This window comes from Diabrotica virgifera, chromosome 4 (assembly GCF_917563875.1).
Source record: "Diabrotica virgifera virgifera chromosome 4, PGI_DIABVI_V3a".
Classification (NCBI taxonomy): domain Eukaryota; kingdom Metazoa; phylum Arthropoda; class Insecta; order Coleoptera; family Chrysomelidae; genus Diabrotica; species Diabrotica virgifera.
In genome coordinates, this window is record NC_065446.1 from 80,987,149 (window position 1) to 81,004,547 (window position 17,399).

General features: G+C 32.4%; 1 protein-coding gene across 1 annotated transcript in view; it reads left to right on the forward strand.

The window, feature by feature from the left end:
- LOC114331258 (uncharacterized) overlaps positions 1-17,399 on the forward strand; it is a 90,750-nt gene that overhangs the window by 29,617 nt on the left and 43,734 nt on the right. Inside the window, exons 6-12 of the mRNA XM_028280763.2 lie at positions 4,386-4,548; positions 4,871-5,021; positions 6,839-7,023; positions 11,373-11,572; positions 11,630-11,689; positions 15,916-16,102; positions 16,979-17,149. Of these exons, the coding sequence (XP_028136564.1) occupies positions 4,386-4,548; positions 4,871-5,021; positions 6,839-7,023; positions 11,373-11,572; positions 11,630-11,689; positions 15,916-16,102; positions 16,979-17,149 (1,117 nt within the window). The remainder of the gene's footprint in view (positions 1-4,385; positions 4,549-4,870; positions 5,022-6,838; positions 7,024-11,372; positions 11,573-11,629; positions 11,690-15,915; positions 16,103-16,978; positions 17,150-17,399) is intronic.

The following is a 17,399-nucleotide window of genomic DNA, read 5'->3' on the forward strand; positions in this document are numbered from 1 at the left end:
TTTTATATTAAATTGAATTTTGTCTATAATTATCAAATTTTAATTTTCATATCAAATAGAAATATAACAAATCCCCGCCTTGTATTCGATAAAATTTATCTGCATTTTTAAATAAATTTTCTCGAGGCAAAACCAACTCCCTGTATATTTCCTTACTTTAATCTACGTCTTATACCCCTTCTTCTTGTATTACTCTAATTAGTCCCACCTGTAGAGTAATTGTTTCCTTATTTTCAGTGTCCTCATCCTGTGTTAGAGTGTCGGCTATTTTGTTGTCTTTTCCTTTTTCCCATATCAATCTTCTGTCTTTTTCCTCAGATTTTTCACATACTTTTACCGTGTATTCTGCATCCTCGTTTTCATATGCCTCCTCTTCAAATGCCACTGTTTCGATCATATCTTTTTCGCTTTCCTTTGTTAGCTTTATTTCTTCTTCTCCTGAGCTCATCTCTTCTTTTGAGGAATCCCAGTTTTCTTTTGCTTTTGATACTCTCAATTTTTCTTCTTCTGGGCTCAACTCTTCTTTTGAGGAGCCACAGGTTTCATTTTCTTTTGTCTTTTTCTGACTTTTTCTCCCTTTTCTTCTTTGTCCTTGCTTCGTTGCCAAATTCATTTCCACTGATTGTTCTTTACCTGATTTGTCCGTATTTTGTTTCTCCTGTTCCTTGTTCTGTTCTTCTTCTTTTTCTTCTGTTAGATTCATCGTATTATTTTTAAAATCTATCACTACATGTTTTTCTGCCAATTCGTCAACTCCTACTATCATGTCATGTGACATGTTTGGCATTATTACACATTGTAGTGCATACATCTTCTTACCCAGTCGTAACATTACTCGTATGCCTTCATTTATAGTTGCCAATGTCCGTTTGTTTGCGCCCACTAAATTTACCCTAGGTATTTTGTAAATTAAATTTGTTAAGTTAACTTCCTCTATTAGTTTTCTGTTGACCAATGTTATTTCAGATCCAGTGTCTATCATAATTTTAATTGGTTTCTCGTTGATAAATCCATTCACAAATTTTAAATTAACTCCATTTTTCTTTTCGTTGTTTCTCGCCAATTTAATAAACTCCTTGGGGTTACAAAAGATTCCTGTTTGATTTTTGGTTTTTAGTGAGCGCCGTCGTGAAAAAACGCCGGTTGCTCATCGTAGTTTATATTTTCGTCATAATGTCTCTCTCCGTCATATTCATCTGTCTGGGTATTATTTACTTCTCTTCTATTTTCTCTTGGTCTGTCGGATCTGTTTCGGTTTTCTCGATATCCCTGTTCATTTTGTCTACCATTATTTCTGTTTTCTTGATTTGCGAGTGTGGTGTTTCTATTCTGGTATTCTCGATTTCTGTCTTCATTCCATTGCCTATTTCTTTGTTCATAATTTCCTCTTCCGTTGTCTCTATTTTCGTTTTCCCTTCTGGGATTAAAATCTCGTCTTGTATAGTCCCTCCTATTTTGATTTCTATCTCTATAATCTTGTGTTTCTCGGGGCCTGTAATCTTCTCGCGACCTTCTTGATTTTCTTTCTCTTAGACGTGATTCTCTTATTTGTAGGAATTGGCATAAACTATCTATGTCTTTGTAGTTTTGCAATGTGATATGGTCTTCCAGCGTTTCTTCGAAATGTCTTGCAATCAGTTCGACTAATTGTTCCGATGAGTAATTATATTGTAAATGTTTTGCGTTATAGTAAATTTGTAATGCATATGTCCTTTCTGATATACCCATCCTATCATTGTATTTCCCATTTTGCAATTCCTTGTTAATTTCCAATTGTTGGACTTTTCCCCAGAAATAATTCAAAAATTTTTGTTCAAATTGTTGCCAACTGTCAAATTCTTCTTCTTTGCAATCGAACCATAGGCTTGCTTCATATTTTAGATGGTTTCTGATAGTTTCTTTTGCTGTTTCGAAATTTCCGATGTGCTGTATTTTCTTTTTCAGGCTATTTATGAACGGCACTGGGTGTAATCTTCTTACATCCCCGCCAAACCTTATCTTCACGTCATCTGTGCTATGTATAACCATTTCTCTTCTTTCTCCTACATTTTGTTGAATATTGATTTCCGCAATCTTTCTTTCCATTTCTTCTCTGATTGCTTGAATAGCATTTTGCAACTTGTTTTCCAAACTTTCCATTTCTTTTTTCTGGCAATTCGTTATCTCCTTTATTTTATTTTGAATTTTCATTTCTTGTTCTTTCATGTGATCCTTAATTTTCATTTCATACTTTTCTATGCGTTCCTCCATTTTCTTGTTGTTCTCTTCTATGGCTTGTTTTGTTTCCTTCAGATTTTCTTGCATTATTCTTTTTGTTTCATCCATTTTCTGTTGTGTTTCATCCATTTTTTGATCCAATTTTTGTTGTGTTTCATCTATTTTTTGTTGTGTTTCATCCATTTTTTGTTGTGTTTCATCCATTTTTTGATCCACTTTATCCATTTTCTTTGATGTTTCTTCCTGATTTTTCTCCATTGCTTGTTTTGTTTCCTCCTGATTTTTATCCATTTTTTGTTCTATTCTTTGTGACTGGAGTTGCATCATTTGTAATAATTTATCTATTCCTGATAATTCTTGCTGTTCTGATGCCATGATTGTCGTGTCTAAAATATCTTCTTGGTCTGAATTATTCTCTTGATTTGAATGTTCTTTTTGTTTTTTGTTGTCTTTGCTTTGGCTTCTTGTCACAGACATTTGTTTTCAAGAAGTACTGTCCCCGCCAAATATGAAATTTTACTAGTATGTTACCAAGACGACTTTTTCTCACCCAAATATTATAAATTGTCAATAAATATATCAAATGTAAATATCGTAAAAATAAAATATTAAATCAGTTATGTAAAATTTGTACCTAAAGAGATCTAAAATTTTGTGTTATCAAATGTAAGTATCTCACTTTTCACCACAGGCATATAAATTTTCAAATACCGGCTTTACTCTTTCTATCCTTCAAATTTACCACTAGAAATACTTATCAATGCTTTCCACGTTGGACGACAGTTGATGTGATCTTGATTATTGATATGAGATAATATTTTTATATGTCATTTAATTTAATCAATGCATTAATAATAATCTAATTAATTTACCAGATCACATATCAATATGTTTTCAATCTCAGGGCTTTTTATAAAATTAATTACTTACATACGTGGCTTCTAAGTATTTCTCAATGGTTCCTAATCGGGATAGGAAAGAAAAGAGTAAAATAATAACACATATGGGTTACAATTGTAATCAAAATATTGTTTATTTTATTTAAATGGCAATCACTGCTTCATATTTGCTATATCTTATTATTCTTAAACATAACATTTACACATGGGAATCTTATTTCCTTTTGGTTTCCAATTGAAAGTTTTTTATTAACATTTAACTATTATGATTTATTAGCAACAATTCTATTTAAGTTTGATGAAGCTTTTCTGATATTATTGATTATGTTTCTTCAATTTTATATGTGGAATTTAATACGAAAACCCATACATTCATGTCCAAACAAATGAGACTGACCTTTTTCTGATGAACTGAGAATGTCTTCACACAAGACCCGTTTCCTGCTATCCTTGGCTGCAATCAAAACCTCGTCCTGGCTTCCAGTAATGTTCTCCTCTGAAACTAGCTCGTATAGCCCTCGTTTCCTGCTTCTGTCGTGATGCTGTGTTCTACCTTTTTCGAAACTGCAATCAGCTACCGGGAACTCTTGGCTCAAGGAGGTTCTTTTACTCTCAACCTGGCCTACCTCTCGTTCCACGATAGATACTCCACACTCACGGAACTACACCGGCTTTCTCACTCTCCGTACACTACCGTCTACTACTCGACTTCACTTCTCGACAGCTCAAAATATTCTGCTCTCTATTTGTCATTCATTCCCTTACTTTCTAAATATCCCTTCCAGATTCACAAATCAAACTTCCACCACCAACTCTCATTCGCAGTATTCCTCAGAACCAATTTTTAAACTTTCTAAATATGCTTAATGGATTTCAAAGAAAATAGTTAATTCCCATTCTAAAATTACTTTCTACTATATACAAATTTTAATGACCTATTCTCTATTTCCACTTAGTCTTATTTAGCATCGGCTAATGATCGATCCTTCCGCGAACAACGATAATGACCTATTATCGATTTCACTTGAGTCTTATTTAATCACTTCTTAAAATTAAATATAACAATTTGTTGTATACAGGTTGTTCTAAATTTATATGCCCGTGGTTGAGAAAATTGAAAATATTTTATATTAAATTGAATTTTGTCTATAATTATCAAATTTTAATTTTCATATCAAATAGAAATATAACAATACATACTATTTAATTTAGACATGCTACAAGATGATAGTTTCAGAAGCTTGTTTATAATAATTTGTTTAATTTTAGAATCAGTGAAATGCTATATAACTTTCTAAAACTGGTATCTCCCTTGAATAAGATTACAATTTTAGCTTCATCTGAAAGTACCGATAAATTAAATAAGAATATTTATACCTCACGTGGAAACCACCTGTTCAAAAATATTTATTCAATAGAAGAACTGACTAAGGTAAGACCGTAATTCGTATTTTATTTGTTTTCAATTTAGTATTGTAATCTATCTATTGTAATAGTTGCATTTGAATAGGATCTATTAGACATTAAATTAATTGCGTCATTATATTATGTTAAATTCTTTTGGAATATGATGTCTTTAATAGTTGTTTGCCTCAGGTATTCAGGGCACAGTTGAAAATTTGTGGTTGAGTGAGGGAGTGAGCTCCTTTTCAATGAAAGAAATCATTGTTGCTCTTACTATTTCAAAATTTACTCTTATTTTAAGTTTTTAAATCTATCTCAAGAGTTTTTTAAAGTGATGTATTTTCTTTTAGGCTAACCGAATATCTGCTATACAATTTCTATTTAAAGATTTCACATTGGATAATGATGCTTGTAATGATTTGGCCATTAAAACAGAAGGTTTTGTGATTCAAGATTTAGTAGATTTTTCTAATAAAACACTTTTCGAAATATACAAACATGGTAAGGCTATTGTAAAATACTGGAAACAGTATCACTAACTTTAATGTATGTAATAATTTTTTGATATTCATGGAATTGATAAATTGCGTGTCTAAAGTCTTTATCCTCGTTATTTTATGAGCCATAAAAGTTAAATTAATAGAAATTCTGGTCTCAGAGTGCGACTGAGCTCTCCAGTAATCCACGCAAACGAGATTAAGAGATTTCTCTCTGATACGCCTTGTTTTAAAGGAGAAGAAGGTGCGTCCAAAGAAAGATAAGACCATATGACAGGTATGTATAAGGTAAATAAACACAGGTAGATCAAATGCGGTCATTATATAGGACCCCAGCTACGGGATGTAAAATCTTGCCCAGGGATGCATGCCACAGGGCGAAAAGTGCTACCTAAGCGTTGCCCTAGAAATCTGCTGAACGCTTGGAGATGTAACAACATTTAGTTCCAACAACCTGGGAATAAAATAGAAATGGAGACAAAAGAGATGACATAGAAAAGGAACTTAGAAAATAGTGACTCTTCTAAGGCCACATGTAAAAATATAAATAAAACTAACAGGGAGATTAACCCGGTCTCAAAGCTTAATTCGGCTCCTACAGGATAACATTCAGCACAGTATGGCAGTTTCCGTAGAACTTACTGTTACGATGAGAAAGTTTAATCTTCCCTGGTACAAGAGTCCTGGGTACCAGGTCCAAATAAAAGGACCATTGTGCATTGGTGAAGGGCACAGTTTTTTATTTGTTCGTCATTTTATGACATTTTAGTGACGAAATCATTAAAAATAGCTCTTGACTCACCTTGATTTGTAGTATAATTTTAACAATATTCTTTAATATATTGTTGATATCTTTCTTTGGGTTTTTATTCTGAAGTTCTAGTAATGTTACTAGTGTTTTTTGGTATATTTTTGAATTAATTATAACACCTACAGTTGAGTACATGGTTCTTTACCCGTGCGTCATCATTTAAAGCATACGAAATAAGTGACAGAAAGTGGCTACGGCTCCGATCACGAATCATATTATAAAATTTGACGTTATTAAATAAATAGAATGTAAAATGTTAGTTTTGCTTTAAAATTTTGGTGCAGAGTTACAGCCACATTTGAAGTAGCTCAATAAATTATTTTAATCTCATTAGCGATTAATAAATAAATAAACAATTTATAAAAATTGTACATTTTTATATAACAAATGTACATTTTTGTCATTTCTTTCACTTTTGCGGAAACTCAAAACAAACCCATTCCTTAACCGTGTGAATGAGGTTAACTTTGTATGTAAGTTAATGGCAAAATAAAATACACTTAACATAAAATTTCAAACTCCAGTATATAATTAGTTGTGAAAACAACATTTTGTGTAAAATAAACAACTTCTAAAAAAATCCAACAAACTGACAGCCACAAGTAAACAAACCAGAAACGTTACAAGTTGTACTTAAAATCTGAAAACGTCCCCAAGCGTCTTTTTTGTACCTCTATCTGTTTTCGATGTACTGAGTCTAGAGCGATCATAAAAATAAAATGTGTAAAAAAATAAAATGCGTAAAAATAAAACTTAGTAACAGGCTGTAGCTGGTTTGCCTTAAGTTTCATGCGTGGAAGACAATGATGCTAGATAAAAAGTATGTGTTTTATCTCGCCAGGCATTAATGACGCACGGGTAAAGAACCATATGGACTCAACTGTAGTTTACTTAGCCCCTATACTTAATGCTTGTATAAGTTAATCTTACACCAGTGGATAATTTGGGTTTAAATATTTTCATGAAACAATTTCATGATTCATAAAATGAACATAAATAATGTATTCTAGAACCGGAAGATACCACAACAACTTTCATAAAATCTGAATATTTGGAAACGGCTTTAAAAAATACAACTGTCATGTCCTTACAAAATGTCCAACTACACTCGCCAGGCGATAAAAACTTTTCTAGTATAGGAGGCTTGCACGAAATAAAGGAAGTATTGCTCGAGAACTTGCTGTGGCCTGGTCAGGTAAGAACGCAACTTATAAAATTATAATAAAAATAATAAGGATAAAATAATAAGACACCCATTGTAATCAGCCTTCTAAGCATTCTCTGCAAAATAGCCATTCTTTTGATTTTGAGAATAAACTGGTTTTGAAAAAAAAAAAAAGAAATAACTACTTACAACAAAAGATGTAAATTGGAGATGATTCATATAAAAAAAAGATTAAAATTTTGTTAATAATAAGAACTATAAAAGATCTTTTCAATATACAGGGTGTCCAGAAATTCTACCGACAAACGAAGACAGGAGATTCCTCAGATAATTTTAAAAGACAATTTAACCCAATTCACCTAGTTTGAAGATGGCGTCTGGTAATTAGTTTTTCTTAAATATCTCCACAAAGCTTGTATTTAGAAAAACAAAAATTGGTACACATATTTATCTTCCAGAAATAAATCGACTCCATTTATTGAAAATTTCTAGTACCGCTTATAGGCGTCCGTTTTGGGTAGGACAACAGTTATATTATCGAATAACTTTTTTGTTTTTAATTTTTAAACATTTTGAGTGTGGATTATTAAAATGTAAAGTATTATAGTACTAAAATATACTCTTACTTATACTCTTACGTAAAGTATCATAGTACTAAAAGTCGATAGGATACACCGTTTTCTAAAAAAATCGATTTGAAAATTTTTCGTTTTTTGAATATCAAAAAAAAATTAAAAAAAAACTATTTAGAAAAACGAAAACTGGTACGTTTATTTATATTCCAGAGATGAATCGATTTTATTAATTGCGAATTTCTAGTACCGGTCATATGCGTCCGTTTTGCGTAAGTCAACGGTTATTTTATCGCAGAATTTTTTTGTCTTTAATTTTTAATAATTTTTGACACTAGATTATTAAATTATGAGTTAGTCTAGTACTAAAAGTTACTCTTACTGTAAGTTGTTAAAATACACCGTTTTTTTAATTTTCGTCATTTTTTTTTCAAATTCAGATAACGAAAAATTTTTAAATCGATTTTTCTCGAAAACGGTTTGTCCTACCGACTTAAAGTAAGAGTATCATTTAGTACTAGAATACCTCACAATTTAATAATCCAGTATCAAAAATGCTTAAAAGTTAAAGACAAAAAAGTTATGCGATAAAATAACCGTTCCCCACCCAAAACGGACGCCTATGACGTGTACTCGAAATTCACAATAGATGGAATCGATTTGTCTCTGGAAGATAAATATGTGTACCAATTTTCGTTTTTCTAACTAGAAGCGTTCTGGAGATATTTAAGAACAACTAATTACAAGACGCCATCTTCAGAGAGCTCTAGCTCCCTTAGGAAGCATTTTCGGACTAGGTGAATTTAGTTAAATTGTTTTAAAATTATCTGAAGAATCTCCTGCCTTCGTTTGTCGGTAGAGTTTCTGGACACCCTGTATATCACAACTTAATAAATTGAGTTGTTCTTAATAGCCCAATAAATGACCGTTTTGGAGTGTAAATTTCAGGGGCAACATCGAATTGCATGAAAATTTGGATTTAGGTTCTACTTACTCTCCACTTCAAAGTTGAATTTGTGCCGTTGGTTGCTTTTACTTGGGGGGGGGGGCAATCACCCCTTCTCGGGGGTGAAAAAAGGCGTGTTTAAAATAAGCCCGGAAATGGATAAGCTGACTGATTATAAGCAACTTTCGTTCTATAGAGTTTTTTTTGCAAGTCAATACTTTTCGAGATATTTGCGATTGAAAATGTTTATTTTTCGACAAAGAAAACTACGTTTTCAGACGGTTTTTCGCAAATAACTCAAAAAGTAAATAATGTAACGAAAAAAATATTGTTAGCAAAAATATAGCTTATAAAAAACCGAAAAAATGGTGTATCAGTAAAGTCTATAAACCGAATAAAAGCAAAATTGTACCTCATAAAAAAACGTTCTTATTAGTCTAATTCCAAATCGAATTTTCAACGTGAAATCACCGAAAAATTAAGCAATTTTCGGGAAAACCTTATGAACATTTCTTAAAGTATTAGTTTATTATTTATGACTAGCTTTAGTTTTATTTTTTACAACAGTTTCTTTAGCATAAAAAAAACGACTTACACTGAAAAAAATGTTGGCTTCTTTCTTTTTGGTAAACAAAATGTGAAAATTTCCATATATTTAGCACCCTAAATAAAATTAATCGTTACCGTTTTACCATTTATTTTAAATGAATGTATATTGTTTATATGATCTGTAAGTTTGACCGGTTTGAAGAGCTTATTTATGAAAAAATTTGGTTTTAGAGTAAAAAAGTTAATAAAATTAAAAAGTATTAGTGATACGAAAAATCTCAAACAGTAAAAAATGTAAGACAAAAATTGGTTAAGATATGGCTGTTCAAGGTCTACTTACACTCGTCATTAGTGACTCGTTCCAAGCCCTTTCAAATATAACCCTTTCAAAAATAAGCACTTTAAACCGGTAAAACTGATCATATAAAAATAGATAAGTAAAGTAAATTGTTTGTAAAGCGGTAACGATTGATTTCATTTGGGGAGCTAAACACGGGAAGATTTTCATGATTTTTTTTACCAAAAAAGGGGGCCTACTTAATATTGAGCGTAACTCGTTTATTTTTAATGTTTGAAGCTTTTGTAAACAATTAAAATAAAGCTTTTTTTAAACACTTTAAAAAAGTATAAAAGGGTTTTTCCCGAAAAGTGCTTCATTTTTTGGTTATTTCACGATGAAATATTCGATTTGGAATTGGAAGAATAAAAAACCAAAAATGTTTCTATTTTAGTGGGGATTTTCCATTTTTAATTTAATTTTTCATTTCCAAAAATTCTTTTTTCCGATTACAGCGCCATTTATCCATAATTCGAAAATATGTATCGAATAAAAGTTACTTATTTTTACGTAAAGAATCCAAATTTGTAATAAAAAAGGGGTTCCTATTTAAGATTTTAAAGTAACCCTCCACCCCATATCGGGGGGGGGGGGGTCTTATTTGGTATCATTCGATAGATTTTTGAAAAATATTAAAAACCTTGCGTGTGGGAGCACGCAAAATAGAATTCTATTTTAGTGACGTCACGTTGCCTAGCAACCGTCGATTCTCGTATTGTGAAATTCGTTTTGAGACGTCAGCAAAGTAGAATTCTACTGATGTTCATTTCGCGAAATATTCGCTTTTTTCGCCCATTTCCTTACGCTCCGCTCAAATGGTCAGATTTTTTAAATATACTCTGTTCTTCATGTACTTAACTTACCTTATCTTAATCTGACGTTTTCGAGGTTTTCTAACGATAGATTTTTTTTACGGACTGCCCCCAACGCACGCCCCTGTATTAAGAGTCCATATATGGTAGGGGTACAAGGTTTCTCCCCATGTGATTTGCTGACGTGCTCGAGTAACGCAAAATCCCCGCTTGGACTCCACTACCATAGTTTCAAGTGTCTGTCATATTTATGATATCTGTGTAAAATATCACGTTTCCGTTCCATCGCAAACAAGCAAACAGTACAGACATAAATATCAATAATTATAATAAATAATGGTTATTTAATTAAATTTCTTATTGAGAATGGCGAAGATAGCTGAAATGTTTAAGCAATAAAAAATAGAAAATCTACGGTTTCGTTTTGATTTAAATCTGTCTTCCTCCATCCTCCGATAGTACTATTTCTAGGTCTACCTGTTGTCAAGGAGGCTCTGAGGAAGACAAATTTACACCAACACGACCGTAGTTTCTCGATATAAATTAAAACTATTTATATCGCAGTATGGTTAGAACGCCCTCTAACGGGGAATAAATGAAATGAATTTCGACTTGATTCAAGTTCTCTGTTTAACCCAGGTATCATAATACCAAAAGACACCGCTAGGAAAATATTCCAATTTGCCGTTCAGAGAACCTGTATGAATCGAGTACTCTAATACAGAGTATGGCATTAGTAAAATAAGAGAATCTACGGTTTCGTTTTGATTTAAATCTGTCTTCCTCCATCCTCCGATAGTACTGGGTTAAACAGAGAACTTGAATCGAGTCGAAATTAATTTCACTTATTCCACGTTAGAGGGCGTTCTAACCGTACTGCGATATACATAGTTTTAATTTATATCGAGAAACTACGGTCGTGTTTCGTAGATTTTCTTATTTTACTAATGCCATACTCTGTATTAGAGTACACAGACTCGATTCATACAGGCTCTCTGAACCGCAAATTGGAATATTTTCCTAGCGGTGCCTTTTGGTATTGTCATACCTGGGTTAAACAGAGAACTTGAATCGAGTCGAAATTCATTTCAATAAAAAATTGTTTTATTTATAACAGACCGACAAACGAAGGAATTAAAAAAGTTTATTTACGCATCTTGCAGTACCCAAACATTTTTGCTAACGCTCCACTTCGTCTTCAATCTGGACTATTACTTTATGGACCTCCAGGAACTGGTAAAACTTTAATTGCAGCTGCAGCGGCGAAACAGTGTGGATTGAGGTTAATTTCTGTTAAAGGTCCAGAATTGTTGTCCAAATACATTGGTGCTAGTGAGCAAGCAGTTAGAGATATTTTCCAAAAGTATGGTAACTATATCACTTAAAAAAAGTCAGTGTATCTATTTTGTTTCTTTTTTAGAGCTCAGAGTGCAAGACCCTGCATATTATTTTTTGATGAATTTGACAGTTTAGCACCCAGGTAAATATTCTATAGCATTTTAGATTTACAGAAATAAGTAACCATTGTATAGAAAATTAATAGTGCAATATTCTGGAGACTATTTTGTATGTTTTCTTATTTAGATTCCTCTCATAATTTTTGTTCTTACAATATGAGGTTTGACATTACTATACAGAGCATTTTACGAGTTATGACCATTTTTATTTCGAAATTGCTATGAATCAAAAGGAATAAATAAATAAGTATTCATTTTACATTATAAGATAAACAATTTGTTCTATACTAAAGTCATAATAAAGATGCACTATAAATAAACAAACCAAAACACGTTGAATGTTACGAGGAGCACTCCCGAATCATGATTTACAATGTACAACTTTGTAACTTATGATTTGGGATTTACAATGTATGAGCCCCTTCCCATTTCAGTTGGACCACCTTTGGAATTTGCAGTTTATGGCAATTACCACAAACAAAAATGATAATCTACATATTTTTATAAGTTCGCATATTAATTATTATTGCCTTTTTTATTAATATTTATTGAAAACATTACCCTTATGATATTTTTATTTAGTTCAAACACTAATAATAAAAAATCGCTAAATCGTGGCCTTTGATCACTTACATCAACATACATTGATTTTTTTCATAATTATCTTAAAATCAGAGCTAGCTGTGCAAAATTATTATCAAAACAATTGTCAATTAATCTCAAATAGATTTTGTGAGCCTACTAAAGCCTACTACCGTTTGCCGAGATAAAATTACCAATGGAAATCGGAGGAGATAAAGTGATGGATGAGAACATTTTCGTTCAATCATCAATAGATTTTTGAATTCTGGAAAATCCAATTCGGAAATCGCGAATATGCTTCAATTGTCACAGTATAGTGTAAGAAATATTAGAAGATACAAAACCTCAGGTTTTGGCATTACCAAACCTATAAATGCAGGAAAAAGTAAAATAAACGAAGCAAGTCGAAGGGAATTAAAACTCATTATAGTGTTAAGGTTCATTATAGTGAAAAAACGACGTGCAACTTATCTAGATTTAAGTGTTTTGTGAAGTAACCTTGTTGGAAGGTACGTTTCTAGATCAACATATCACCGAGAGGCCCACAAATTATTATTTGCTTACTTACAAATAAATTGAATAAAGTAGAAAAAAATCAATATGAATTGTTTTTGAAAAATTTCATTTTATCTCAGACTAATGACAATCCAGTCTTAACATTACAACACCAGAAAAATAGGTTAAAATAGTCAAAAGAGCTTTGAGGTTGGACAAATTCACTAATGGATGCAATACAATGGAGTGATGAATCCAGATTTGAAGTGTGTGTGTTGGAGTCGAATTGGAGACAGTAAAAGTCGAGTTATTCTAAAAAAAATAAAAATTTTCAGCCCTACTCTCTCAACAGTAAAGTCAAATTTCCTACGTTTATCGTGGTCTGGGGCACCATGTCGGTGAAAGGAGTGGAAAAGTTGAATTTTATCGATATAATTTTAAATATGGGCGAATAATATTTGAAGGTTTTAAATAGTCTCTTACCGATTTTGGAACAAAGTCATTTAAATAAGTTAAAATCAGCGAAACATTTTGTCTTCCAACGGGATGGCTTAGGTTGCCATACCTCAAAAGAGTTTAAACTGGCTTGGAGACCATGATATACTACTTCTGGAATACGTTTCTAACAGTCCCGACTTGTAACTGAGAGAAACTTTCGCGTCTCTTTGTGGCGCGAAATAAAAAACATTGGGGAAACATCTATATATGATAGGTTCGTCAAAGAATTGAAGCAAAACTTGCAAAAAATATGGGATTCATTTACACCAGAGTGTTGCCAGAACTTTGTAAAAACTGTGCCTCGAAAAATTTTGAATCTAATTAATAATAAAAGAGATGTCACTGAGTTGTAAACTTTCACATTTGTTTGGTTAAAATTATATATTGTTTACTTTTTTTTTAATTTGTTGTTATTCTGTTTAATTTCTGTTTATTCATTGACAATATCGCTGTAATAATATTATTGCTAGACAGTCAAACTGTCATGTATACCGGGTGTACGAATCAAACTGTGTTTTTTTTTCAAAGTTCGCATCACCCTGTGGATTATTCTATCATTTATAAAATACTGAAATTAAAACCCAACTATAGCCTCAGGTTTTCTTAACATTTTGTCTTTCGATTCATTCGCTTATGTTGGATAATAAAAAAGTTAGGTACTTTAACAACTGGCCATGTTCGTAATCAGTACAGGGTGTTTTCGAAATAAGTGCGACAAACTTTAAGGGGTAATTTTAAATGAGAAAATAATCACAATTTGCTTTATAATCATATGTCCGCAAACGCTTCGTTTCCGAGATACGGGATGTTCAATTTTTTTTACAAACTGACGATTTATTTATTGCTTTAAAACCAGTTAAGATATGCAAATGAAATTTGGTGGGTTTTAAGTCGTAGTTATTGCACATTTTTTAACATACAATTAAAAATTATATATTCACCATTGGCGTGCGTACGGGTAATATTATCGGTCATAATACTCGTTTGCGCGCCAATGGTGAATATTAAATTCTTAATTGTATGTCAAAAAATATGCAATAACTACGTCTTAAAACCCACCAAATTTGATTTGCATATCTCAACTGGTTTTAAAGCAATAAATAAATCGAAGTTTGTAAAAAAAAATTGAACATCCCGTATCTCGGAAACGAAGCGTTTGCGGACATATGATTATAAAGCAAATTGTCATTATTTTCTCATATAAAATTACCCCTTAAAGTTTGTCGCACTTATTTAGAAACACCCTGTACTGATTATAACTTTGATAATGATAACTTTTTTATTATCCAACATAAGCGAATGAATCGAAAGACAAAATGTTAGGAAAACCTGCGGCTATAGTTGGGTTTTAATTTCAGTATTTTATAAATGCTAGAATAATCCACAGGGTGATGCGAACTTTGAGAAAAAAACACAGTTTGATTCGTACACCCGGTATACAATGACAGTTTGACTGTCTAGCAACAATATTATTACAGCTATATTGTCAATGAATAAGGCTGTAACGTAGTAAAAATCACTTAAATCGGACAACAGGTTTAGGAAATTCGAAACATAAGAAATGACTCATATTTTTTCTCTCTTAAAAGATTGCATTTGAAGGGTACAGGCAAAGAAGGTGCTATGTCAATTTTTGCAGAAAATGAGTTTCTGGTCCCCTCTGTTAGCCAGCGATCTATACTACCATTCTATAAATCCATCACCGCTATGAATGTGTTCAGTCAGGAATAACTACATATTTTAATTCATAGGCGTAACCAGGATGGCCCTAAGGGGAAGGGTTACAAGGCCCTAAGGGGGGTTACAACTACTGGAAGGTCTCTAGCGCGTATGGTGTTAAGCGTATAGAGCTCAAGGTACATCCCAATGGGGAGTATAACCCCCAAAACCGCCCTGGTTACGCCTATGTTTTAATTTCTCTAGTCAGGCTAAGAAGGTGGCAAGTGCGCGCGATTCCGGCAAAAAAGTGCTATGTCATGTTGTACACATAGTACCATCGCTGTAATTCCAGTAAATTTAGTAAATAAACGAGTTTTCGTCAGTGCATAAATAATAAACAAACACCAGAGAGTCTCAAACTTTAAAACTATTTTTCCCGTTCTCTTTAAAACCATAAAACTTATTATTTTGACATAGCACCTTCTTTGTCTGTAGCCTTCATTTGTGATACTCATTTCCCCCCGAATATGATAACACTCCGTATCTCGGAAAGGAAGCATAGAGCAAACTGTCATTATTTTTCCATGCAGAATTACCCCTTAAAGTTTGTTAAACTTATTTACTAGCATCCAGTATATCAGGTGTTTATTTCATAGCGATATCGAAATAAGAATGGTAAATGGTCATAACTCCTTAAACACCCTGTATAGTAGTGTTAAGTTTCATATGGTAAGAACAGGTTCTATGAGAGGAATCTAAATATAGACATTAAACAGGGTGTCCTATTTAAACACATTGTATGTTTGCTTGATCACGCAGTTATTAATTAGTGTCTTATAGAATTCGGCATATTTTCCAAGCCCGGAGAATATCTTTGCATACATTTTTCTAAATAACTTTTTTTGGTTACACATAATTGAATTATCGACGAATGTCGCACTAAAAACACACCCTGTATATCTTAACCTGAGGTAGCCAGACCCTATCAATATATATTATATCTTAACTATTTTAGACGTGGTCATGACAACACAGGCGTCACGGATAGAGTAGTCAATCAACTACTTACTCAATTAGATGGTGTCGAATCTTTGACAGGTGTGTGCGTTTTGGCAGCTACTTCGAGACCGGATCTCTTGGATTCGGCATTGCTGAGACCGGGAAGACTCGACAAGCAGTTATTATGTCCCCTACCCAATGAGGTAAAGTACTAAATTCATACTTTTTATTTCGATAAACATGCCTAATGTTCAATTTTTCAAGCGCGAAAAGTAATATTATATTTTTCACTGTATCAAATGCATAATTACCATCTCAAATTTCAAATTATTACTGGATCAAACTCTTATTAATAATTCATTCTACTGACTCTACCCCATTATTAGAGAATGAAGAAAATGGTTCAGTCATGTAAAAAGAATGAAGGAAAACCGACTACCAAGAACTGCGCTAGAAGGAAAACCAGCTGGCAAGCATCCACCGGGGAGACCAGCAAAAAGATGGAGAGATAGCTGGCAGTCGACCTCTCAAATACTTCAACGTCGTAATTAACAGATCACAGATCTACAACTAGTATAAGAAGAAGAAGATTTGAACCACACCTATAATATAGCCCTAATAACTTATTTATATAAATTCGCATATATACATGCCGCATATATTCTGCACGTACCAATTTTATATAATACTATTTTTCATAATCGTTCGGACTTCTGCTGCAATCATTTCATGCAACGGGCAAAAAACCTTGAAACTATGACACCCGATATACACATAACAATTTCACTTATATATTAATAATGACATATAATTGACAAATTAGGGTATTCTTGCCAACAAAATATTTGAGAAAACTGTATCTTAATCCTATCACAAAGTCATGTGTATTTGAGTAAGATCGTTAAATTTCAGCAGGTATAATAATTAAAACTACACTAGATTAATAATAGATTACTTTCTACCTGCACCGGAAACTTAACCACACTATTCAAATACAAATGAGTTTGTAATAAGATTAAGATTAAGGTTTTCTGAAATATCTTGATATCTATAACTATACTTATATATTTCTTTTATAGGAAGATAGGTACGAAATTCTGAAGGTACTATCAAAAAATCTGAATTTAAGCGATGATGTATCATTAGAAGACATTTCTATAAAAACACAAAATTATTCAGGGGCTGATTTACAGTCCCTTCTTTATTCAGCCCACATGCTAACCATTGATTATTCATTTGAAAATGATAAGGTAAGATACATGAAATGAATTTCTTTATTTTCAGTTATGAGTTTTAACAACTGTGTATGTGATAGAAAATAAATAGATAAAAATGGTAAAAACAAGAAAATGATAATCATCATCATCATCATCCAACCAATTCACGTCCACTGCTGGACATAGGTCTCCCTCAATTGTTTCCACACTTCACGGTTTTGTGCTGATTTTTGCCAGTTTTTACTAATCCGCCTGATATCATCTGCCCATCGTGTAGGCGGCC